At 35.8% G+C, this 25,160-nt stretch overlaps 1 protein-coding gene across 1 annotated transcript in view; it reads left to right on the forward strand.

Moving 5' to 3' along the window:
* Positions 1-5,102: 5,102 nt before the first annotated feature.
* Positions 5,103-25,160, forward strand: part of LRRK2 (leucine rich repeat kinase 2) — a 143,917-nt gene continuing 123,859 nt past the window's right edge. The window contains exons 1-7 of the mRNA XM_090273021.1: positions 5,103-5,395; positions 5,660-5,745; positions 10,475-10,584; positions 12,839-12,927; positions 16,168-16,302; positions 18,618-18,752; positions 21,353-21,484. Coding sequence (XP_090129147.1) covers positions 5,128-5,395; positions 5,660-5,745; positions 10,475-10,584; positions 12,839-12,927; positions 16,168-16,302; positions 18,618-18,752; positions 21,353-21,484 — 955 coding nt within the window. The 5' untranslated portion in view covers positions 5,103-5,127. The remainder of the gene's footprint in view (positions 5,396-5,659; positions 5,746-10,474; positions 10,585-12,838; positions 12,928-16,167; positions 16,303-18,617; positions 18,753-21,352; positions 21,485-25,160) is intronic.

Raw genomic sequence — 25,160 nt, forward strand, 5'->3', positions numbered from 1 at the left:
TCATGAGTTTTAAGTCAGAGAGACTCTTATCTGAGGTTTCATTATGCTCTTAGCCAAAGCAAATTCTAGCCACCATTGCTATTATGACCTGGACCCCAGACCTGCCACCTTGTTTGGTGGATCTTTGTACCTGCAGAGTGATTCCTATACATGTTCTAGCCCTCTGTGGTGAGAATTGCCTCAAAGTTATACAGTTATGTGTTTGACTCCCAGGCCAACCTCTTAGGCAATTTATAATTTCCTTAACACTATTTCTTGAAAAATAGGAGTATAACAGCCTCTTAGGATTGCTGAGCTTGAACAAATTGTATATACAAAGTATTTTGTATAAGGTAGGATTCACAGGTATTTATTAATTGTTTCCCTTTATTTCCAACTGCCCACTCCCCCTTTTATTTCCTATGTAGCTATCTAAACTGTGGCAAGAAATCCTTCCTGCTATTCATAATTATTGCTGAACACTGAAGAAAATGGCTCTGAGTCCACCCAGGATGTTTACATAATGCTCTTGAGCCAGAAGTACAAAGAAATACACATACCAGAGAAGCATCGTCACTCTCTCATGGTTAGTTTTTTGGGATCATTTATAGATTGAATGTGTGTGTTTTATGTGCATGTGTGTATGTAGAATGTATAGCAATTAAAGATAAACTGATTTAGCCCTGGCTGGTGTGGTTCTGTGGATTGAGTCCCAGCTTGTGATTCACAAGATCGCCGGTTTGATTCTCAGTCAGGGCGCATGTCTGGGTTGCAGACCAGGTTCCCCAGTTGGGAGTGTGCGAAAGGCAACTGATGGATGTATCTCTCGCACATCAATGTTTCTCTCCCTCTCTTTCTTCCTCCCTCCCCCTCTCTCTAAAAATAAATAAATAAAATCTTTAAAAAACAAACAAACAAACAAACAAACTGATTTAGCTTTTGCAGCTGGCAGACTTCTGTTACTTTTTTCATCTTTTCTATTTTTCTTATTTTATCAGAGCTCTACTCTGGAATATGGTGAACTGTGTAATTTTGTATTGTAAGAATCCCCTGTGACTTGCTTTCTTAGTATTCTTTTTTTAGCCTTGTGTCTAGAAAGCTTGTTATAATATTCCTAGAGGACATTTTGATGATAAAATTCCACTGTGGATGTTTGTATTAATTCACTATTATTTTTATCATTGAGACATCTTTCAGTTGCAATTTTTTGTACTAACGTGTTGTATAAAAGTGTCCTCTGTCATTTTCTCCTTCCATTTATTCTTCAAATCTGAAAAAATAAAGGTGAAAAGTTTTTGACACCTGATATGTTTTTCATCAAGGCATTCCATGATGCCTTTATCCAATTTTTAAACTCTAAAAATTCCTTTTTAAAAGACTCTTTAGTGCATTAATATTGTTTTCTATGGTAAATGTAGGATAAGCCTTTTCAGTTTATTTCTGTCAATTTTCAGAAATTGGATTGAGTCACAGAAGAAATTTATCAGCAAGAGATTGACATATTTGAGTATCTCTTCTAGTCATTCTATTCTATTACTCCCTGTGTAAACTAGACATGTTGGCAGAATTTGACAGTAAATACTGGAAGGAAAGAGGCCAATCTCACTAGCTCCTAACTATCTTCCAAGTAGATAGTGGGTGATCATTAAGTATTTGCTGAGTGAATAGTGCTAAGATGATACTTTTTAGAGAAAATGGTTGCCTTGGCTGTCAATACATCAAAAGTTTTTATTCTGTTTTTCTATAAAAAATTTCCCTTTCTGAACCTTTTCTTTTGGAATTGACTGAAACTGCTTTTGATATATTGTGATACTTCCAGTTTTGTTTACCCTATTTGTCTCTGGTTTTGAGTGTGTCTCATAATCAGTCATGGAAAGCTTAAAAGAATATATAAAAGTCAAGACAAGGCAAACTTGGCATAGTTCCATGTGCCCCTGGACTCAAAGGCCCACATACCTACTCTATGTAATCTACGTGTTCACTAGGTTGAAGGGATGGGTGGTACCTGAAATTCAACTCCTGTTTTGTACACCCTGACATAGGCTGTGTCTGCCTGCAAGGAGGGGCACATTTTGTAATTTCCAGGAAGATATCATCAGGAACTTTTTTCTCCTCTGGGAATTTGAGAAAGGTTAGTATAGACCTCTGAATCAATGTCTAGTTGGGTAATTCTCTTGCTTTGGTTTTCTTCAAAAATGTCTTCACTATTCCAGGCTCTTTACTCTTGTTGAAATTTATAAAAAAGTCTTGCTGAGTTTTCCGTTGGATCTGCACTGTTCTTTATTACTTTATGGAGAACTGATATCTTTTTAATTCTTAATCTCATTATGTAATATGGCCTATTTTTTTGTGTTTTGTTAATGCCTTTTAATATAGTTTAATAATTTCTTCATAAAGGTTTAGAAAATATCTTATTAGATTGATTTCTAAGTTTCCTCTCTCTCATCTTTTTTGTACACACACAAAATTACATTTTATAACTGCTACTGATGTTTAGGAACACAATTTTTATATATTGAATGTACTGTATTCATATTGCACATGAATATACTTCTCTCATACTTATTGTCCATTCACAACAAATTTCCTGTTCAAGGCTGTAGAGTGTCTGCCCCATCTAGTAATTTGTAAGAACATTTGAAAGATTAAGGCTTACTTGATTTTTGTCATATTATTGCATCTTTTTTTTCTCAGGTTACCAATTGCTTTTTTTTCATTTACTTATTTTTCTTTGACTGCAAATAATTAAAACTTTTATGGAGTCACATATACCAATCTTTTCTTTAATTGTTGTTCTATTACAGTTGTCCCAATTTCCCCCCATTGCTCTCTCCTGCCCCACCCACCCTGTCTTCCACAGTTGATGCCCACCCTGTTGTCCATGTCTATGGGTCACTTATACCTGTTCCTTGACTAGACCCTTACCCACCTTTCCCCCAATCTCCTTTGACTCCTTTCTTACTTTTTATGTTTCCTATACCAAGATTAAATAATTATTAATCTATAGTATTTTCATTTTAAAGTTATTTTCATTTAATTTTTTAATCCATCTGGAACTTTGGTGGTTGTTGTAATGAGTAATGTCCATTTTATCTTTTTCTTCCCAGAAAGTTAGCCAAGTATTCTGGCAACATTTTATTCTCCACCAAACACCACTTCTGTCATAAATGTGTGTCTGTATCCTTCCTTTTCAGTCTTGTTTATTATCTGAAATGTTAATAAGTCTTGGATTTTAGTTAATCAATTAAAAATTTTTTAAAGCTAGGAAGATACTTAGACCCACCACTGCAGTAGTGTGGGAAAATGCTCCCAACAGAGAAGTCAGGTCTCCATATCACCAGTCAGGCCAAGAGTAGACAAAAAGTGAATTGAGGAAAGGGGAGACACCTTTTTACTTAGATTTAGTTTTCTTTGAGCTGAAGCTACATTTTGATTTTTTTGCAAGATAATAATCCAGTAGATTGGGAAGGAGAAACTGATGCAGAGGGACTTTGGGAAGGAGGCATGAAAGGAAGAATTATTCAAAATGCTTGATATATTGATTGGTCATTTAGAAGTTGTAACATATTTGGAAACCAGTGAGGAAAGGGCACACTGCAAGTATGATCAAGATGAGGAGGTTGAGTTTTGTTTTGTCTTCATTATGGTAAATCTTATGCAGAGGAAATTGTACAATATACCACATGAACCCATCACCTGTCTTCAACAATTATCAGTTCAAAAGTTGGTTCCGCTTTATCTCTACATCTTCCCATTTCACCGTGTTCCCCACCACTGGATTCCTTTGAAGACAAATCCTAACCATTCTATTATTCCAACTACAAATATTTTAGCATGAGTCTGTTAAAAAAAGAGAAAGAAGTCTTTGTGACAACAAAACACACTCAGAATATCCAAATTTAATTTAAATTTGCATTCTTACCAACCTAATGTATTAAGGAAGCCTAGCTCATTTTGATTGAAGTGGTAGAGCGCAAAGAACATTCAGTTTGGCTTTAGGAGGTCTACCAGGGTTGCAGTCATGGCCCTCCACTTATCTGTGTGACTCCAACAATGCTCTTCTAGCAACTCTTAATCCCCCATTCCTCATTAGTAAAAGAAAGATAAGTGGCTGTCTCATGCATTTTAGATTTGCCATCCTGATGAGGTAATAGAATTAAAAACAAACCATTTAAAAATGTGAAAGATGTCTTTGCTCACCTTTGTCTACAGTGTTCCCTTGTACGTTTTGCTTTCTGGAAAACACATTGCTTTCCTACTGTTTTTCTAACTTTAGGGTTATAGATGCTCATACTCAAGAGTAATTTTAAATACCAAGAGAGAAATGTATCTATCACCTTCTCATTTCAGGTTACCCTATGTTTCTCTTGTGCACCCACTAACAGGATTCTATTGAATGCAAACTCAAATTTTCAAGTTAATTTTAGTGGCCTTTTGGCCAACAGAGCTTCAAATAACAGGAAAAAAACTTAAAAAATAAAAGAATTTCCTCTCTTGCAAACGGCCACAGCAACTATAGGAAAGTATTTATTTTGATGGACACATTTTGATTGCAAAAATCTCGCACCATCCTTGAGGGGAAATTATTCATCTTCCTATAGGGGGAAATTGAAAGTGTTTTCCAAAAAGGGGCCAACTGGGCGGTGTCCTCCTTTCCCAACGCCCAGATTTCTATTCTTGGATCAGGAGATAGGAGGCGGCTTGCTTTTTTCCTCTTCCTAGTTCCCAGACCTTCTGCGGGGCTGAGGGAGCCGGGGCTGGTGGGTCCCAGCGGATGGCTGGCCCAGCAGTAGGGCTCCAGGCCTGGGTACTCGGGTGCAGTCGGCTGAAGCAGTGTCTTTCTGCGTATTTCCCCGAGACAGGAATTCAGTCGGCGTGGGCCCGCCCGGGGGCCACGGTCACGGTCGCCGGGCAGGCCCTGCTCAAGCTGCGTCTGCACGGCTCGCTACCGATCTGATCCGCGCAGTGCCTTGCCTTGCCCTGGAGAGCCTCTCACAGGCCACTGAGCTCCTTTTTGCGGCCTGGGTGGGGGAGGAGGAAGCGCAGGAGGAGGGCTCAGGGAGGGCAGGGCGGCGCTGGGTGGGGAGCCACCGCCTTCCTCATAAACAGGCGGGCGTGGGTGCGCATGGGGTGTGCGGGCGGCGGGCTATGGGCAGTGAGCGGTGCTCGCCCGCCCCGGGAGCAGTGGCCCGCGCCGCTGTCCCTTCCGCGATTAGCCAGCCTTGGTGCGTAAGGGGCGGCCTGTTGGGAGCAGGGTCCATCATGGCCAGTGGCAGCTGTCAGGGGTGCGAGGAGGAGGACGAGGAAACTTTGAGGAAGTTGATAGTCAGGTTGAACAATCTCCAGGAAGGAAAACAAATAGAGACGCTGGTCCAAATCCTGGAGGACATGCTGGTGTTCACCTATGCTGACCACGGTAATCGTTTGCAAGGAAACTGTTCCTTTATCTATGCCTCCCTCCCCCGCGGCCCCTGAGTGTCTTGCAAACTTTCTCTGCTGCTCTTTGCACAAACCTTAACTCTTCGGAAGCCACAAACTACTTCTTAGGGCAGAAAGGAGCTGAGAATTCTAGGAAGGGCTTGCGTTTACTTCTTTTGCTCTCTCCTCCGTTTTCAGACTTTAAGGAGTTGCCACCGTGAATAGTGACTTTGCTTTTTCCCCCCGCCCCCTTCTTTTCCAGCCTCCAAGTTATTTCAAGGCAAAAATGTCCACGTGCCTCTGTTGATTGTCTTGGACTCGTACATGAGAGTCGCTAGTGTGCAGCAGGTAAGGGAGTGATCATTTCGCCCATTTCTCCTTCCCGTTGGAATTTGATGTTTTCCTGTCAATGTTCTGTATTCAGCGTTCTGGGTCATTTGCAAGATTTGGCTTGACCCTGACTGAGTTTAAGATGGAAACGTTGTCAATTCATCATCAAATGTTAACGGTGTAAAAGGGCTCCCTAACTGCGCGTCCTAATTGTCTGTAAAAAGTAAGTTTATACGATTGTCTGACAATATGGATGGTGATGGGAGAGGAATAACAATGGGTTGAGGTTTAGTTCTGTTATTGGCTACGTGAATTCACGACTATTTAAATAAAGTTATTCTAACAACCTTTCCAACGTACAGCATACTGTAGAGATGACACCACTGTGAATAGTTGGGGGAATAATGAACAGTAATAACATTAAATAATAATTAAATTAATAAAACAAAATACCTTGCAAACTTTTATAGAGTTAAGGTTTTTGTTTTTTGTTTTCTGTTTGAGGATGAAGTTTTAGCTTTCTTTTGTTGTGGCATGCCTTTTATTATATAAAGAAAGTAATGTTTTATTATATGAAGTACTGTTTATAACAGTAATGATGCTGTTATAAGCTTAAATTTATACTTTTCAACTGTTCCCATATGAAAAGAATGTAGAAGTGAAAGATAGAAGCTAAACCCAGAAATGTGCTAAATATTTTTAAAAAGGAGCCTTATAAAGATAATTAAGGATGACTTACAGTCAAAACAATATTATTCCCAAACATGTTATCTTCATTTTTAGATTTTGAGATTTAGAGAACTGAAATCAGTGCTGTCATTTGTATGTAAGGTCCTGAAGGAAAAGAGAATTGAACTTTGAACTCTACTGAGGTGGAGTCATAATACCTACTTGAAAGGCTAGACAGGTGTAAGAATTATCTGGATTTCTAAATCTGTATCTATCTGCCTTTAACTTGATCCTTATCTCTGTTTCTAGCTAGTGTAGTCAGGGTGAACCATTTACCTAGCTTCTTTTATATAAGGACATTTTTATCTGGGATAAATGGTTACTTTTATTTTTCTTCAATTGAAATATTTATGATCTGACTGTTGATTGCCAGGCTGTTACAAACAAAACTGTGAAAAGATGGAGGCAGTATAAAGACTCTGCTTTTTTTAGCATCCAGTATCTGAGTTTTGTCCATGAAATATGAGTCACTTTTTAGTGTTGGCCCATTGTCCTTTCCCACATCATCCCCTCTTACTTGCCTCTGCTTTGATATTCAAAAGTCCTTATCTGGCATCCTTCATTCCTTGGATTCTGTGCTTGGTGAGTCACCTGCTGGGTGCCACTAGAACAGTTGGGCCCTGGGTAGGCTTTGGTCTGCAGGGTTCAGAAGAGGCAGTGCTAGACTTGAGAACCAAGGGGAGCCTGGAACATATCCACCACCTAACTCTTCCTTTTAGGAATGGCCTAATCCTGGGCCTGTTTGTCTGGAGTGGGTTATGAATATCACTCAATATCCTTTCCCATTGGGTACCAGAGACAAAGTATGCAAGAAAATAAGGAATTGTCATCTGATCTGGTAAATCAATGGAATAAAATTACTAGTTTTAGTGTATTAAACTGCAGAGGGCATTATGTATATTACGTCATTTGATTCCCACTGACATCTCACTGGCTAGTTTTTCCTCAGAATAAGTGGCTCATTTAGGATCACATGCTTAAGAATCTTTCTCAACAACAATAAAATACTTATTTTAAAAAAAGGATGTTTCTCCATTATACAGTCAGTCCACTAGCTATCTGAATTCACAAGCTTTTCATGCAAGTAAAAGGTATAGCAATTTGGTGCAAATGTGGTCATGCTAGGCACAATGGTATTATCAATTTTAAGTGTCACTGATCTTATCAAAACTCCTGTAGATAGGGGTTTCTCACTTATATTTTAATAATCCACTTAAAATAAAGTAGGTTTTTTTCTTTCACATTTCTTCATATTACTGGTGTAATTAATATATATATTCATTCAGACTTTATATGTTGAATTAGCTGGAAGTGCTAAGTGAAAAGCTTTTGATGATGAATTTAAGGAGTTCAGGTAAATTACTCTTCAAAGGGAAATATTTGTTTTCACAATTATTTAATGATAATCGAGACTCTGAGTTTTTATTTTATTTTATTTTCAATAAAATATTTTCATATTTTATTCATGCTCCTTGACAAATGACAATCCTTAGAGAATTGGTCATGAGGCTAGCTGTCCTATTACTTTTCATTTCCTGCCAGTCATCTGATCATTTCTCTGTGCTCCTCATTTTTACATTACTTCTCTTTATCCATAGTTTCAAACTTTGAAGTCAGGGAGCGAAATAAATGAAGGTGACTAAAAATTTCTTTACCCCCCTAGACTTTTTTTCCATTGTGCATTAATTAGCTCCTTGAGTTTACAGAATACTTAAAATAAAGTGAAAACTATCAGCTTAATTGTATTGTGACTGCACAAAATGGCAAACTACTCGCTTTCAAAGATAAGCTTTTAATTGGATAGATTAATGGATCAATTACTATCTCTGCTTTGCTGCCAGCAATTCTACATTATTAAATCATAGAAGCCCAGTTGCCTCAATCTTTTTGCAAAGCAATTTCCGATTCTGCTGCTTCACCAACCAAAACAAAACAGGTTCTCTCCTTGAGAAAGACACGTAGTTACAAAAATGAATATAGCATCCTATGTGATTTATGATAGATTTCCCACTGGAAGCTTTCCAAATGTTATTTCTTAAGTACTTGGGGGAAAAGTCTCAAATGTATTTTATGAAAGCATGAAATTAGCCTGTTTCTATGACAGCTGGATTGTCAATGTCTCTTCAGCTTATGCAGAGGAGGATTTCCTACTAAAATATAGGAAAAATAGCTGTCAGAAATTGCTGCCTTTTAATAATGCAGCTTGGAAGTATGTAAAAGGAAGTAATGACAGAGTAAAGCAATTCATGCTTAATCCAGAAAAGATCCAGAAATGATATTGTAAAGAGATTTTGAGTAATTATTTTTACCTTGTGAAATACCCCTTATTTATGTAAACAAGTAAGAAACTTGCGCCATTATTTCTTATTGGATGCATAGAAATTTCTCATCTCGTCATTCATCTCTTTGCATCACTCAATTCCACTTATGCATCCATTCTTAGAGTGAAGATATATTTAAAAGGCATGGACAGACCTGGAAAGCATTATGCTTAGTGGAATAAGCCACTCAGAGAAAGACAAATACCGTGAGATTTCACTCACATATGGAATCTAATGAACAAACTGAACTCACAAATAAAATAGAGACAGACTCATAGATAGCAAGATGACAACTGTCAGGGAGGGGAGGTTAGGGGACTAGGTGGGGAAGGTGGAAAGATTGAGCAAAAAGAAAAAAGAAGAAAAAAAATCATGGACATGGACAACAGTGTGGTGATTGCCAGGGAGTTGGGGGTTAGTGGAGGTGGAGGATGGTTAAGGGGGCATAAATGGTGATAAAAGAAGACTTGACTTGAGGTGGTGAACACACAATACAGTATATGGACGATGTGGAATTATGCACCTGAAATGTCTATAATTTTGTTAACCAGTGTCACCCCAATGAATTCAATAAAAAGGAAAAAACACTGAAAATAAAAAAAAGGCATCAGTAAGATAATACTTTATTTGAAATGTGAACGAGCCTAGGAACATTTTTTAAAAAGATTTTATTTATTTTTAGAAAGAGGGGAAGGAAGGGAGAAAGAGACGGAGAGAAACATCAATGAGTAATCGATTGGTTGCCTCTCACACGTCCCCAGCCTTGGACCTGGACCACAACCCAGGCATGTGCCCTGACCAGGAATCCAGCCACTGGTGACTTTTTGGCCCAACCCACTGAGCCACACCAGTCAGGACAAGCCTAGGGACATTTTTTTTTTTTCTCAACTAGGGACATTTTTGATGTCTAGACCTTATCAGCTAATTCTTAGATGTTCTAAAGAAACCTAGAGGGGTTCTTTAAGAAATTCTACCGCCTTTCTATCTTTTGATGCCTTTCTCTCTTTTGAGTAACACCCGTTACATTGTCATTGGGTGAGGAAACTATTTCTCTTGCAGGTTTTTCTAGGCCCATTGCTTGGGAAGCAGTCTTTCCTAATAACTTAACGCTTTGCCATAAAAATCTTCAGCTTCCCCTAATTTTCCTTTCCAAACTACTTCATTTTATCCTGTTATTAAGATTTTACATATATAGAACTTCTGTCAGGTAAATGTAACTTAAATAATATTAAGACCCGAGTATAGCCTTTCTTGCTCTTTGTAATCTTGATATGTCCTTGAAAGATATTTTTTTGTGCTTTCTTTACTTTATTTCTCTTTATTTAGTCAACAGGCATATCTATTTCCTTCATAATTCAGAAATATGTTGTAATAGTTTTTGTGTGACCTTCTGGTATGACTTTTGGAGCAGGATATATTCTAAGTACATGGCTTTTCTCAGGAAGCATTTATCATTTTTTTTCTTTTATTTTTTGGTTTTTCAATGACAGTTGTCCCATTTTTCCCCCATTGCTCCCCTCCACCCAGCCCACCCCTTCTCCCCCAATTATATCCCTCCCCATTGTACATGTTATCATTTTGTTTTAAAATAACTATTTAATAAATGTTCTTCTAAGAATGAAGATGTTCATTTTTTGATTAAAAATGTTCCATTAACTTGTTTCAAAAATATGAATATTTGGTTTTCTTGCTTTCAGGTGGGTTGGTCACTTCTATGCAAATTAATAGAAATCTGTCCAAATACAATGCAAAGCTTAACGGGACCCCAGGATATTGGACATGATTGGGAAGTCCTTGGTGTTCACCAGTAAGTATGACAGATGTGTCAAAACAAACTGCATTAAATATTGTCAATACATATGACAGCCCTTTTCTTGATACATTATATTTGTAAACCAAGTCAATATAGTAAAATTCTTTAAAATACAAGGATATTTTATCTTGGCTTGATTTATATTTACAGACAACTTTCAACTCAGAAGTGTATTATGTAATTGAATTAGGAAACTAATATTTGAGGTAAAATTTCAGGTGTTATTATTTTAATAATATAAATAATACAGTTGTATGATTGATTAAGTTGTAGATTTTTGGTGACTACTTATAAATTCAAACCAAGAAACCTTTTTTTTTTTACTTTTTAATTGTAGAACTGATACAAACCACTAGTTCTTAAAAAATATGGGAACTAAAAAGTTAGTTCTGTAAATAGTAATTTAGAAGTTTATACTTTACTGTTTCTAAGATGTACATTTATGTATATTCATACATATATTTAATGAGTTTAAACCACAGCTTTCAAAATGAAAAGAAGAAATTATCTTTCACCACATCTGTAGCAAAATCTGATAGCTATTTTTCCAGTTATGTTATTGTCATTTGCATCATAATGCCTTTGTAGATGAGAACACTTATTTAGCCATAATTAGTTAAAAATTTTTTTTCTGAAGAAAAATCTGTTTCCAGAAAAATTCTTTTTGGATAACTTTGTTTTTTTTGACATTTAAAAACTACCTCCTCTCACTAACTTCAGTGTTCTTTATATTTAATGTGACTTTCCTTTAATGCAGAGAGGTGAATACATATTGCTCCCCAAAGTATATTGCTTGTGAAAAATATAATATATGCAAAAGGAAATTTTACATCTTTGTGTTGTTTATTGGTATCAGCTACAGCTGCAAATTTATAGACAAATAACTATTTGTTCATAGGTGAGCACATCTGTCCTTATACAATACATTTTTCCACCTTCACTAAGTGTGTTGTTGTTTTTCAGTGTCTGTTATCTAAAAAGTGTATTTTGAAAAGACATACAATTAATGTATGTTCACATCTTTAAACTAATCTCTGAAATTCTATTAGTTCTAAAGTATTCAGCATTTAATTAGGAATTATGCAAAATCTACCTATAATTAGCAATTTTAACATTATGTATCTCCTATTTGGTTGAGAATTTCCAAGATCCCTAAAGATTAGCAATTTATAACCTTAGGGAGTGTTGGAAAATGCATCTAGTCATATTCTAGTACAAACCATATGTTCAAATTAAATTACATAAATATTTCTACAGGGAGTCTCATTTACTCATTCACTCACTCATTCATTCATTTACCCTTCATTCATCAATTGTTTATTACACCCCTACTTTAGACCATAAGTAGTATCAACAAGATAGACACTGCTGCCTCCAGTGAAACATATTAGATTATTCTCAGCAAAAAATTTACTGTAAAACCCTTTTCCCTATATTCAAGGACTGGCCCCCAACCAAAGGCTTACAGTACTGAAGAAAAAACCCCTTGGCTGGTGAAGTTAGGAGTAGAGGGAATGGTGAAGGGAGAGTCAGGAGTAGCAAGGGTAGGAGGAGAATCCAGAGTGTTGAAGGATGGGGTCTTACCCCTCCTCACCTCACCAGTTGGAGACCATGTGACAAGTTTCCTGGGTCTAAATGGAGCTGTGGGTACTACCTAACAATGTAAAGCCAAACAACATGGGATTGGAATCGACTAAAGATTGTATATTTTAGAATTGATAGCTCAGAGGCTCAAATTTAATGAATACTAACGAAATACTTACTATGGATATACCAGGTTCACTTTCTATTGTAATATATCATTTTTTTCAAAAATAGTAAAAATCAATAATTTAAGTGCTTAAATGGATTCTTAGTTTATATAACAAACTAACTTCTTAATGACCTCTATATTTTAATACAACCATATGCATCGCATATAATTTGTAAGTGTGTATCACTTGTAAAAATGGACATGATCTCTTGAAGCATATATAACACTTCATGATATTTTAGACATAGTCTGTTAAAATTATTAATAATTAAATTTGAATATTTTAAGGAAGAAATTATAACTTTATATTGAGTCTCATAACGATCCCCTATTGGTTGTCATAAGCCGGGCTCAGGTTTACAGGAATAAGAGTACATGGGCTTCAAAATAGGGAATGAAATACAATGAGATGAATAAAATATGGGGGAGTAAAACACAACATCTAAAAAAAGTCAAGGTACTATATTTCATTGATCTCAGTGTCTCTAATTACAGACTGATTATTAAAATGCTTATAGTTCATAACACCAGTATGAACCTGTCAACAGTTGGACTGAAGGCCTTAGATCTCCTTCTAACTTCAGGTAATATATACACACATATTTTAATGGTGACTCGTTAAAAAAGTATTTTAAACCATTTGCTGTATTTTAATGTTGTTTTAGAGTATAGTAATATAATATAACCTAGATATTGATGATTCCCCAAATTCGTTGTTTCCATTTTTCTCTCATCTCTTTTCTCCTTTTCTCTTAAAATCCCACCTAATATCTTGGCTTTAAACATTACCTTATATAGTACTACACTCAAATTTATATTTGTAGCCTCAGCTTTACTCCCAAACTGACACCATATCTCATATTCTTATTAGTTTGCTGTTCTTACACATCCTTATCATTTTTTACAACTTTTTTCATCATATTTTTAACATGTTTTCTCTAATATAATATATTTTCTAGGGTATGACATAATGGTAATATTAAAAATATATATAGCATTACTTCTTTTTTAGAAGATTTTATTTATTTAGTTTTGGAGAGAGCATGTGCCCTGGAATCAAACCAGCGGCCTTTTGCTTTGTGGAATGACACCCAGCCAATTGAGCCACATTGGTCAGGGCTATAGCATTACTTCTTGATAGATACCACACTTCACTTGTAAGGTACTTCTCATGGCTTTAAAAACATAATCCTCAATACGTCCCTTGAGACAGGTATTTTATCTCAGGTTTCTCGGTGAGGAACACTGAACCGAAGAGAGGTTGCCTCAGCTAGTACATAGTAGAACCAGGGTCTGATCCCACATGTCAGGTTCTTGGAGGAAACTTCTGTTTGGATTTGAAAACAAAGAATCTTGATATTTTGAAATAGTTGTGATCACTGGTGTGATGGTCACCTGCTATGATCTAAGATTCTGAGAAGAAAGGCTGCTTACAGGGAAGCTAATCAGGATAGGGAGGCATTTCCTTCAAAGTGCTGGAGGGTGCTTTAGGTCAAGAGAACAGCATGTGCAGAGCTGAGAGTCCTATGAGGATAGCACCATCGGGGCTGGGCAGGTGGATTGGCTGCGCTTAGTAATGAAGACCCAATAGGAGAGAGAAAGGAGGCAAGAAGGTGAAGACCAGAGTATGAGGGAAGAGGGGACAAAAAAGCCCAAATGTACTCACCACTTCATCGCAGCCTTTTATTAAAACATATGATGGAATCTATTAACTACTCTTAAACATGATATATTTTAAACTCATCCTTGGGAGCTTTTTATGAGGGGTCAGGCAATGGTGGGGTCATTCTCTATTTGGCAATGGACAGGAAGCTGCTGAGGGTTTATAATTTTAAAAATCCACCAACACTGGAATATATTGAAGTTAGCAGTGGGCAGACAGGAAATTTGCCATGTGTTTTGAGAAGACTAGTTAATCTCATTTCTTCCACAAAACTTTCACAGTTTTATACCGTTAGGGATGTTTTTAATGTGTTTTACAGTTTACTTCAGATACTTATGAAAGGTTAATTTATGAATCAGTGCTATTGTTTGGCATATTAGTTAGCTGATTTCATAGTTATTAGGGACTTCCTATTGTACTGGAGAACTGTTAAGACAGATGGGGCAAACTTCCTACAACATAAAAGTTCACAGTTTAGCACCTCTGTCCAATATTACTTTTTGAAATGAAGAAGTGTTGAATATCAGTGCCTTTCAATAACATGGCTAATAGCCATACATGGTAGCTGTTGACCATTTAAAATATGAAAAATTGAAATTTATTTAATTAATTTAGAGTTTAAAAAAGCTAGACGTGATTAGTGGGTACCAAATTGGGCAGCACAGGCAGAGACATAGAGAATATTTAAGTAAATAATTTCAATTTATTAATAGAGGTACTATATCAAATATATGAAGAAGGGCACCATAGGAACATAGAGAAGAGAGCAGCTGAACTCCTTTGTAGAAGTTATGAGCATGGACATGAGCAAGTTTTAATCCAGCTCTGCCACTTATTAGTTGTTGGACCTTGGGTGACTTATCTCTCAAGTTTCTTCAGTTTTCTTATTTCTCAAATAGGGATTGCCCCTACCTTGTGGGATTGTGGTGGGCTTACATGTGTTAGAATAAAGTGCTACAACCATTGTGTGACATGTCATATACTATACAAGGGTTTCCCACTTCCATTCCAGTTCTACTGTTTTATTGACAGAATAGGTGTTGTTTGTGTTATTTCTTGAATTACGGTGAGAGGTTATCTGCTGTGGGAAAAAGAAGGGACATCCCACACAGTTAATTCAAGTGCAAAGGGTTATTAGAGAAAATATTTAGTGATCAATGAGGAGTGCAGCACGTTTGGAGTCAGCAATTCATGGAGGGACATGGGGCTTATGAAATAAAGCGGCCAGTTTGTGAAGAAGGGTTTTGTTTATCAGACTGAGAAGTATGAGAAGGCCTTAGACTATTTCAGCAAGAGGTTTATAGGATGACATTTGAGTATTAGAAGTATCATTTGGGGAATAAATGAGGTAGGAATTTGGGCCAAGTCCAGCAATTAAGCAATTGTGTTTGCTTTCCAGGTGGGAGATGATGTGATAATTAACACAATAGGAATGGAGGGGGCTAGTGCATTAGGAGTTTTCAAGATATTTAGGTACTATCCCTGGCTGGTGTGGCTCAGTAAATTAAGCACCGGCCTGTGAACCAGTAGGTCGCTGGTTTGATTCCCAGTCAGGGCACATGCCTGGGTTGTGGGCCAGGTCCCCAGTTGGGGGCATGTGAGAGACAACCAATTGATGTTTCTCTCTTGCATCAATGATGTTTCTCTCCCCCTCTCTCCCTCCCTTCACCTCTCTCTAAAAATAAATAAGTAAAATATTTAAAAAAAAGATATTTAGGAGATAGATTCAGAGTCTTAGTAATGAGTTGATTCTTTGGTTGGGCAGAGTGTAAAGAGAATATAAAGAAGGAAGATGACTCACTGATTTCTTTCTTGGGTAACTATTGGATGATGGCATCATTTATGAAGATAGGGAAGAGGAGTAGTCTAGGTCTGGGATATTCAGAGAGTGTTGTCTAAGAGGCAGATAGAAATATATTTCAGGAATTGAAGGTGAGATATCTTGGCTAAAGATATTGATTGGGAATCACATAGTAAAGTGTACTTGGAACTGGTCTTATTTAGAAAGACAGTAGAGCTTGATTGGTATAAAATCCGGGGCAATTAAATTGTTTGTTTAAATAAAATGTCCACAAAACCATTCATAGTTCTCAGGTGAAAATTAATACATACAATGTTAAAACACTTGTTTACTTGGTGCATCTTGTTCTCTTCAATATAGGTAAAATCACTTTGCTAATACTGGATGAAGAAAATGATATTTTCTTATTAATTTTTGATGCCATGCGAACATTTCCCACCAATGATGAGATCCAGAAACTTGGATGCAAAGCTTTAAAAATGCTTTTTGAGAGAGGTATATAAAAATGTCAGATTCTTTGTTTTGATATTTATATAAGAGAAAAGGTTTATAATGGGAAAGTAGCTTATAATTATGATAACTAAAGAAGATATCTAAAGCTGTACCATTTATTAAGAAGTAAGAGTTGTCAGTTGACGATAAATAATGGAGCTCATTCAGAAATATTGCTTGTTTTTATGGAATAAATTTTTTTCATGGGTTATAAATTATGTAATTGTAGTACACTTCCTTCCATTGCTTAATAAGACATAGGGTTCACTTTGCACACCAGATGTGTAGGTGTTAAGACAAAATATAAAACTGAAAAGTAAGGTATAGACTAAATTTGGGTTTATGATGTTATCTCCAGAGATTTTAGAAAGTGCTAAAGCTCTGTATAAAGAACCAGGAAATTTACAAAATGTCCCTTGGGAAGATTTGTAATATATATTTTATCACGTAGCACTGAGATTGATGACAGATTATCATGTAATTCTAGTTCATTGGAATTTTGTCCTTTCAATGGCTTGATGAGGAAATGGATCAGGGGGGAAATGAGCAGTTCCTTTTACCACTATATTTTGAGAGCAGACTTTACATAATTATGAGAGCCAACAGCTCTGGGGGTTTAGGATGAGAATAATTTATGTGGGCCCTGTGTTTTTATCAGTTTACCACCCTAGTTTCTGGCAGCTCCAGGAATAATATAGAGCACCTTATACTGTTGAATTCCATCTCATTCTGGAAGGGCTTTAAACAGCTTATAGATATACTAGAGAAAAAATGGGTGAGAAAATGGGTGAAGGGAAAATTACACGAAGCTAGGTTGAATTTACTACATAATCAGTTTCTTCATATTTTCAAAGGGATAGACCAGAAATTTGGCTCTTTGCTTTTTATCAGGCAAAGAAAAGAGGTGAACATCATTGGTTACAAATATACTTGAGATAAAACAAAACCCATTTATGAGGACAAGCAATGGGTCTCATGAGGGACCTGAGAAAATCCTCCCATGGACTTCCTTGGATGAGATGATAAAGTATACACAATTTGCAAGGCATAGAAAATGTTATTTCAGTGGAAGACTCTGTCAAGAGTCAGAATAGCATGGGCCTGCTACCCAGCTCCCTGATTTTCATGCTTGTGGGAGAAGAGTTTACTGCGAGTGACTCATGGGCTATCTTTTATGAATGTTTTATCTTGCAACTAAGCTTTTGTGAAGAATTAGGCAAAGTACAGTTGGAGGTTTTATTGTCTTACAGGGCCTGTAACCTTCTGTGTTACAGTTTAGGTGCACATTCTTTTCATGGAAGAAGGGCTAATACCACACTGTCACCAGCACTGTGAGACCCACTGATGACATATGGAGAGCACCAGGGAATGCTAAGATTTTATTCACTAGAAAAATCCACAGTGCTGACAGTATTGTGATGGCAAATGTACAGTCGAAAAATAGCTGAGTTTTTCCAGGAGTATGAAGCTCGCCAGGGCTTAGCGGTACCAGGAAAGTTAATTGTCAAAATTTGAACGTATGCTGTTGAAGCTGCTACATAAAATGAGAAAGTTTCACGATGCTCCTCATTTATTAGAAGAACCTAACCACCTTCACATTGTATTATATGGACGATTGGTATAAAGTTGAGAAACAGGAAGTAGTGTTAATCATAAGAAGTGCTACATTTTCTAACGTTTTTGTCAGTGCCATTCTCAGGCTGGATAAACCAGTTTTTTTTTGTATGTGTTTGAAGTTTCCACTCAATGAAGTGACTCCAAATGGAACTCATTGGCTTGATCAAGAGACTTTAATTGTGAAAAGTACTGATGATAATTTTGATCTCTGATGAAATCAAGACCATTAAGACAGAGAATTTCCAAGTCTACTTACTTGTCAGTTGCTGAAGTCTGTTCTGCTTGAACTGATGGATTTAGCTGACCTGTCCTTCAAACGTGTACTGTTAACCATGCCATTTTAACTATTGTGGGTTGTTCCCATCTTTTATTAGTCATTGGTCAGTCTTCTTTAAAATCCCCCAAATGAAATTATGAATAATTTTGTTTTTCTGAGAACTGTTTGATCACTATTGGTTTTACATTTCAAAGTATGCTGAAACTAATATACGTAGGTTAAAACAAAATTATGTTAATCTCAATAGCTTTTTTCCCCCACTATAAAATTTTTAAGAAGGGCTTTCTGCTGATATATGTATTTTAAATTTATGTCTGTTGTATTTGTCATGTCTTAGACAATTATCATGAATATTATATTCCTGAGTAATTAAAAGTTTATGTCATCTTTAAGCTTTTTCAATATTTTGCCTTTTATTTTTCAGTTTCAGAGGAGCAACTGACTGAATTTGTTGAGAATAAAGATTATACAGTATTGCTAAGTGCATTTAAAACCTTTAAAGGTGAAGAGGAAATTGTGCTTTACATACTGCACTGTTTACATTCCCTAGCAATTCCTTGTAAGTAGCCTGTATATATGATTTCTTTTTTTTTTGTATGTGAAAAATTATAATACATCTCCTTCCTGAGAGTGTTTTAAAAATATTTTGATTATTTAGGCCTGGCTGGGTTGTTGAGTTTGTTGGAGAATTGTCCCATACACCAAAAAGGTGCTAGGTCCGTCCCTGGTCCAGGAGCGTAGGGGAGGCAACCTATCAGTGTTCTCTCTCATATCAGTATCTCTCTCTCTCTCTCTCTCTCTCCCTCTCCGTCTGCTTCCTCTCTCTCTCAAATCAATAAACATATACTTGAGTGAGGATTAAAAATATTTTTATTATTTAGAAACTTATGGATGCTAAACCCATTCATTTATTGGTACTGTGCTGCAGCTGGCTCTGGCTCAGTGCTGAGGAGACAGTAGTAGAAAATATAGGCATCTTCCTTGCCTTTTTAGAGCCCATAGGACCATGGGAAATACAAATATTGTAAGTACATAGGCGATTACCAAGTATTATAAAGCAAGTGTTGGTCGAAGTACGTAGGATTAGAGGACCAAGCAGGGCATGGGGCAAGATCTCTTCACAGAGACCTGAATGATGAGCAGAGCTTTTTATGTTTTGGGAGGTTCATGAGGGGAAGTGGAAGTGCAGGGAGCATGGCCCAGAGAGAAGGTATCCTAAGTGGAAAGATGCTGGAGCAAGAAAGAGTAGTTCAGTTAACTGTGTGTTTCAGAGTGTGTAAGTGTGTGCATGCATGTGTGTGCACACGTGCATCTCTGAGTGTCTCTGTGTCATTTAATGGAGGTGGGCGAAGGGCTTCATAAGAGTCAGTGGATGAGAATGGAGACATAACCAGATCTTAAAGGGCCTGAAAAACACACAGGAAGGAGTTTAAACTTTGCTGTGATACTTAGCATTTTTTGATGTTTTGAAATCTATCTACTTTTATCACAAAAAAGTACAGATAAAAAATTAATTATTCTGCATACTACCAGTGATTGTCAATGGGTTAAAATAATGCTTCAGATTCTATTGCTTTAGTAAGTTTATGAGCATTTTGTATTTTATGTATTACCCAGGTTGGTTTATGCAGGATATACACATGTATTTATCTAGTAATATTTTTTATCTTCACATATGTGGAATTGTGAGGGTAAAATGGGTTAAATAATGTGAAAATTGTAGACTAGTCCCTGTTGCATAATGTGTTATAAAAGCATCAACAGTATTGTTGCATAATTTGTATTTCATATATATAGTATATTATATAAAATGCATGTATTGTTTCAGACATGGAAATCTGCAGATGTGAAACTTCAGTTAAAACCCAGTTCCCTCATGAAAGAAAGCTGTTTCTTTGTGATAGTTATAAAATCTATTATTTTCTTATCCATAGGAAATTAAATACTTGGAAATTGATGGGGTTGAATAATAATAGAGAATGGATACACTTTTAGATTTTGCTGAGTCATTCACTGTCAACAAACTGAATATATTCTTCATTTTACAGTTCCTTGACTGTATTTATAGATTTATTCATTTATTTTGGGCTGGCTTTTTGAAATTCATTGTTTTCCACACACATCTCACATAACTCCAGTGAAAACATGTTGATTCATAATGTAAAGGTCGAAGAAAGTAGCAGATAAAAAAATCAATATTTTAAACACTGATAGTAATTGGAAGAAATTTACCTTTGAGTCTTAAAGGACGTCATGTTCTCCATTCAGAGTAAATGCAGCAAATTGTTTTAAGAGGCCATTTTCTTTCATTCTAAGATGTTTTTCTATATTTAACTTTTAGTACGCTTAAACATTAAAACTATATTTTTGGGAAAACAGTTAGTATGGCTATGCTTAAAAAGTAAGAAAAATGTTTTGCAGACATCTTTTTTGTTTTGTTTTGTTTTTGTTTTAGTAATAGTTAACATTTCGTTCAGACATACAAATTAGTTTTCTCCACATAGGTTCTATTCACACATTTCCTCTCTCTATTAATGAATTAATTTTCCCAGGGAAGTCTTTCCTTCCCCACTGGTTCACCAGTGTTTGTCCCTTAGTCATATATTTTAATGCCCTGTCTCTCCTCCCCTGTGCCTCAGTCTTTTCCTCTTCTCTCTCGAGCCGCAGGAAGCTTGCTTTTGTTGCCTTGAACACTGGCTGCGCTTCTGCTGCCTTTCTGGGATGCGCAGAAAATAGATCATAGCTGATTTTAGCTGTTAATTATGGAACATAATCTTTATTTATTTTTTGTTGGTTTGAGGAAAAGAAACAATTAAAAGCTATTATCCGGCAGACTATTAACTGATTAGGAAGTAGGCCGTACATTCATTTATTTGAACATTTATGGCCAAGACGTTATATTTTTATACTTACAATTTTCTCTTTATTTTGTTTAGGTTTTTATGTCAAGAAACAGGAATAAAACAACTTTCCTTTAATGTAGAGATGAGCCCTAGATCCTATTATATTCTCAATGAACAACATAGTATTTTTATAGTTATTTGACAGAACATGGTATTTAAATTTGGAAATGTAGGCATTATGTTGCAGATGTCTTTGGGTGCATATTTCAATGGAGAGATTATTACCTTATTGATGATTATGATTTCTTAAATTTAGGCAATAATGTTGAAGTCCTCATGAGTGGCAATGTCAGGTGTTATAATATTGCGGTAGAAGCCATGAGAACGTTCCCTGTCAATGAAAAAATTCAAGAAGTGAGTTGTTGCTTGCTGCATAGACTTACGTTAGGTGAGTTATAATTCTTGGTTCATTTATTATCACAGTCTATATGATGTAAGTATATATAGCAAATGTATGTTTTACATTGATGAAAAAGTAACATACTGACATACATTGGATGGAAATATTATATAATTGTAAACTATTCTGTCATACTTAGATGTAATTTTAAAAGGAGTGGTAAAGAGAACTGCAATGTAAGAGGTCTGATCTTATTATTAGTGCTATATTTAAAGTATCATTATATAAATAGTTGACATATACACAGCAACATAGCATGTAGAAAATGTGAAGCACAATGCAAAAGGAATTTTCACCCAACTTAAGGACTAGTACATTACCTGGACTGGGAAAACTACTCTGGGCTACTTCTTTCCCCTGCTTTCTCTATGGAGGTTAACACTCCCCAGAATTTTGTGTTGACAATTTTATTATTTTTGCTTTCTAAATATAGTTATACTACATTCACACATCTCCCTAAATAAAAGTTTTTATGTTTGCTTGTTTTTGTTTAATAAAAATGAAGTAATGGTAGATATTGTCTTTTGCAATTAAAAAATTATGCTTTTAAGACTCAAGTATTTTTTTCATACAGTTGTATGAAATGTTTTGGTTGTTGGTTATATGTATTGAAAATATCTTCTTTTGATTGGTGACCTGTCTTTTCATCATCTTTATGTTGGCTCTTGTAATATAGTTTAATTTAATCAGTTGCTTTATGATTTACCCTTTTTTATGTACACTAAATCTTTTCCTTCCTCTAAGATAATATAGTCTATATTTTATAGCAAGTCTTTCTAATTTAAGTACTGAAGTGCTATATCTGTCTGGAATTTTTTATAAAGAAGGAATGAAATTTATTTAAAAAATAATATGGAGAGCACAATTTATTATATGGTTCATTTCTAAGCAGTGTGATACACTGAATATATATGCATTATTTATATGTATAAGAAATATAATTTTATGTTTTATATAAGGTTTATGTTTGTTTTTGCTGTTCTATTGTCTTGGTTAATTTGATTAGTTCTGGATCCATATCATGCTGTTTAAATTACTATACCTCTACAAGTCCTGATATCTGAAAAGCTAATAGATCAAATTACCATGCTTTTTTCCTTGGACCTCAACTATTTCATACAATTTTCATAAATAACATCTAGTTCCTTGGAAAGCTCCATTGAGATTTTGATTGAAAATGCACAAAATATATAGATCAACTTAAGAAGAACTGACATAATTTTTTTGTATATCTCATTAGTTATTTTTAGATATATTTTGTTACTATAAGTGGTAAATCTTTTTACATTATATTTTATTTTATTATTTTTTGACTTATGAAACCTATTTTACTTACACTATAAATTTCTTTTTCTTTTTTGCTCAATCCCTCAACATTATGTATTTTAAACTGTGTATGCAAAAGAAATGCAAATGATTTTTTTTGTAAGAGCACTTACCTACCTTTCTAAACTTATTAATTCTAAAAATCTATTTGTAAATGCTCTTAAGTTTTCTATGTTGCAATTATTTAATTTATTTTCCTTTTTTGTTACATCTATTATTTCATTTCCTTTTCTTCTTGCATGGCACAGCATTACTAGTACAGTGTTGCATAGAAGCAGTGGTAGTAGGCATCCTTGTCTTGAGCTTGATTTTAAAGGGAATGCTTAAATATTCTCCCATCCAGAGTAATGCTTGCTGTAAGTTTTCTTGTATTAATCTTGTCTTGTTTGTTTTGTGACAAAGAGCTTTTATCAAGTTAAGAAGTAGAAGTTTCTATATGTTTCTTATTTGCTTTTATTCTTACATGTGTGCCTTTTCCCCTTTTTATTGAATTTATTGGGGTGATCATTAAATTTTAGAAAATATTAAAAATATGTTAAGATTAGGTGTTTTCCTTATATCTTGATAATATGGAGAATTACATCTATAGGTTTTCTAATATTAAGCCACTTTGTGCTCTGGTGATAAATTCAAGTTGCTCATTTATTAGATTTTTAAATGTATTCCTTTTTTTCTTGTTTTTAGTAAATTTTACTGATTATGCTGTTACAGTTGTCCCAACTCTTCCCCCTTTGCCCGGTACCCACCTTTCCTCCAGCAGTTCCCTCCCTTAGTTCGTGTCCATGGGTTGTGTGTGTAAGTTCTTTAGCTTGACCCTTTCCGGTGCTATTCTTAGCACCCCCTGTCTATTTTGTTCCTACCAATTATGCTTCTTAATCCCTGCACCATTTCCCCATTTCTCTCCCCTTCCAAATGATCTCCATATCTATGATTCTTTCTTGTTCTAGTTGTTTGCTTTGTTATTATTTTTGTTTTTTAGATTCAGTTGTTGATAGTTGTGAGTTGTCATTTTAACATTCATAATTTTGATCTTCTTCCTTTTCTTAAATAGGTGCCTTTAACATTTCATGTAATAATGGCTTGGTGATGATGAATTCCTTTAGCTTTACCTTATCTGGGAAGCACTTTATCTGCCCTTCCATTCAAAATGATAGCTTAGCTGAATACATTAATCTTGGTCCTAGGTTCTTGCTTTTCATTACTTTGAATACTTCTTGCCAGCCCTTTCTTGACTGAAAAATTTCTTTTGAGAAATCAGCTGATTTCCTTTCTAAGTAACTCTCTGCTTTTCTCTTGCTGTTTTTAAGATTCTCTCTTTATCTTTAACCTTTGGCATTTTAATTATGATGTGTCTTGGTGTGGTCCTCTTTGGATCCAACTTGCTTGGGACTCTGTGCTTCATGGACTTGTATGTCTATTTCCTTTGCCAGATTAGGGAAGTTTCCTTTCATTATTTTTTCAAATAATCTTTCAATTTCTTGCTCTTTCTCTTCTCCTTCTGGCACCCCTACATTTCAGATGTTGGTACATTTTATGTTGTCCCAGAGGTTCCTAATCCTCTCCTCATTTTTATCAATTCTTGTTTCTTCTTTCTGTTCCCGCTGAATATTTATTTCTTCCTTTTGTTCCAAGTTATTCATTTGAATCCTGGCTTCCTTCCCTTCACTGTTGGTTTCCTGTATATTTTTCTTTATTTCACTTAGTGTAACCTTCATTTCTTTCTTTATACTGTTGCCACACTCAATCATTTCTCTGAGCATTCTTTTCACCAGTGTTTTGAACTCTTCATCTGATAGGTTGTCTATTTCCCTTTCAGTTAGTTCTTTTTCTGGGGTTTTTGTTCTGTTCTTTCATTTGTGCCATATTCCTTTGCCTCCTCAATTTGGCAGCCTCCCTGTGTTTGTTTCTGTGCATTAGGTAGAGCTGCTTTTACGTTCTGTCTTAGTAGCATGGCCTGTGTAGCAAAGGAGCCTGTAAATGTGTGGGGTGGAGACTTAGGTAATTGCCAAGGTGAGGGCCACAGTTTCACAGCTTTGCAGCTCTGTTTGTGGTGGGGAGCTTGAGGGGACAATGCTGCTGCCTGGCTTCTGATGATTTGCCTGGCACTTGCTCCATTTCCCGTCCCTTCACCCACTTCCCATATGCAGTTGGCACCCTTCCAGTTGGTGTTAGTGAATGTTCTAAGATCATGTGGACCCTTTAAGTGGTGAAAATCCATCAGTTTCTTTCACTGCTCCAACCCCCACTTGTTTATATAGCCAGAGGTAATGGGGTTTATCTTCCCAGTGCTGGAACCCTGGGCCTGGGGGTGGGATTGCTCGCTCCCAGGGTATCCCTC

Source organism: Furipterus horrens, unplaced genomic scaffold (genome assembly GCF_987537825.1).
Source record: "Furipterus horrens unplaced genomic scaffold, mFurHor1.1.pri manual_scaffold_4, whole genome shotgun sequence".
NCBI classification, from domain to species: domain Eukaryota; kingdom Metazoa; phylum Chordata; class Mammalia; order Chiroptera; family Furipteridae; genus Furipterus; species Furipterus horrens.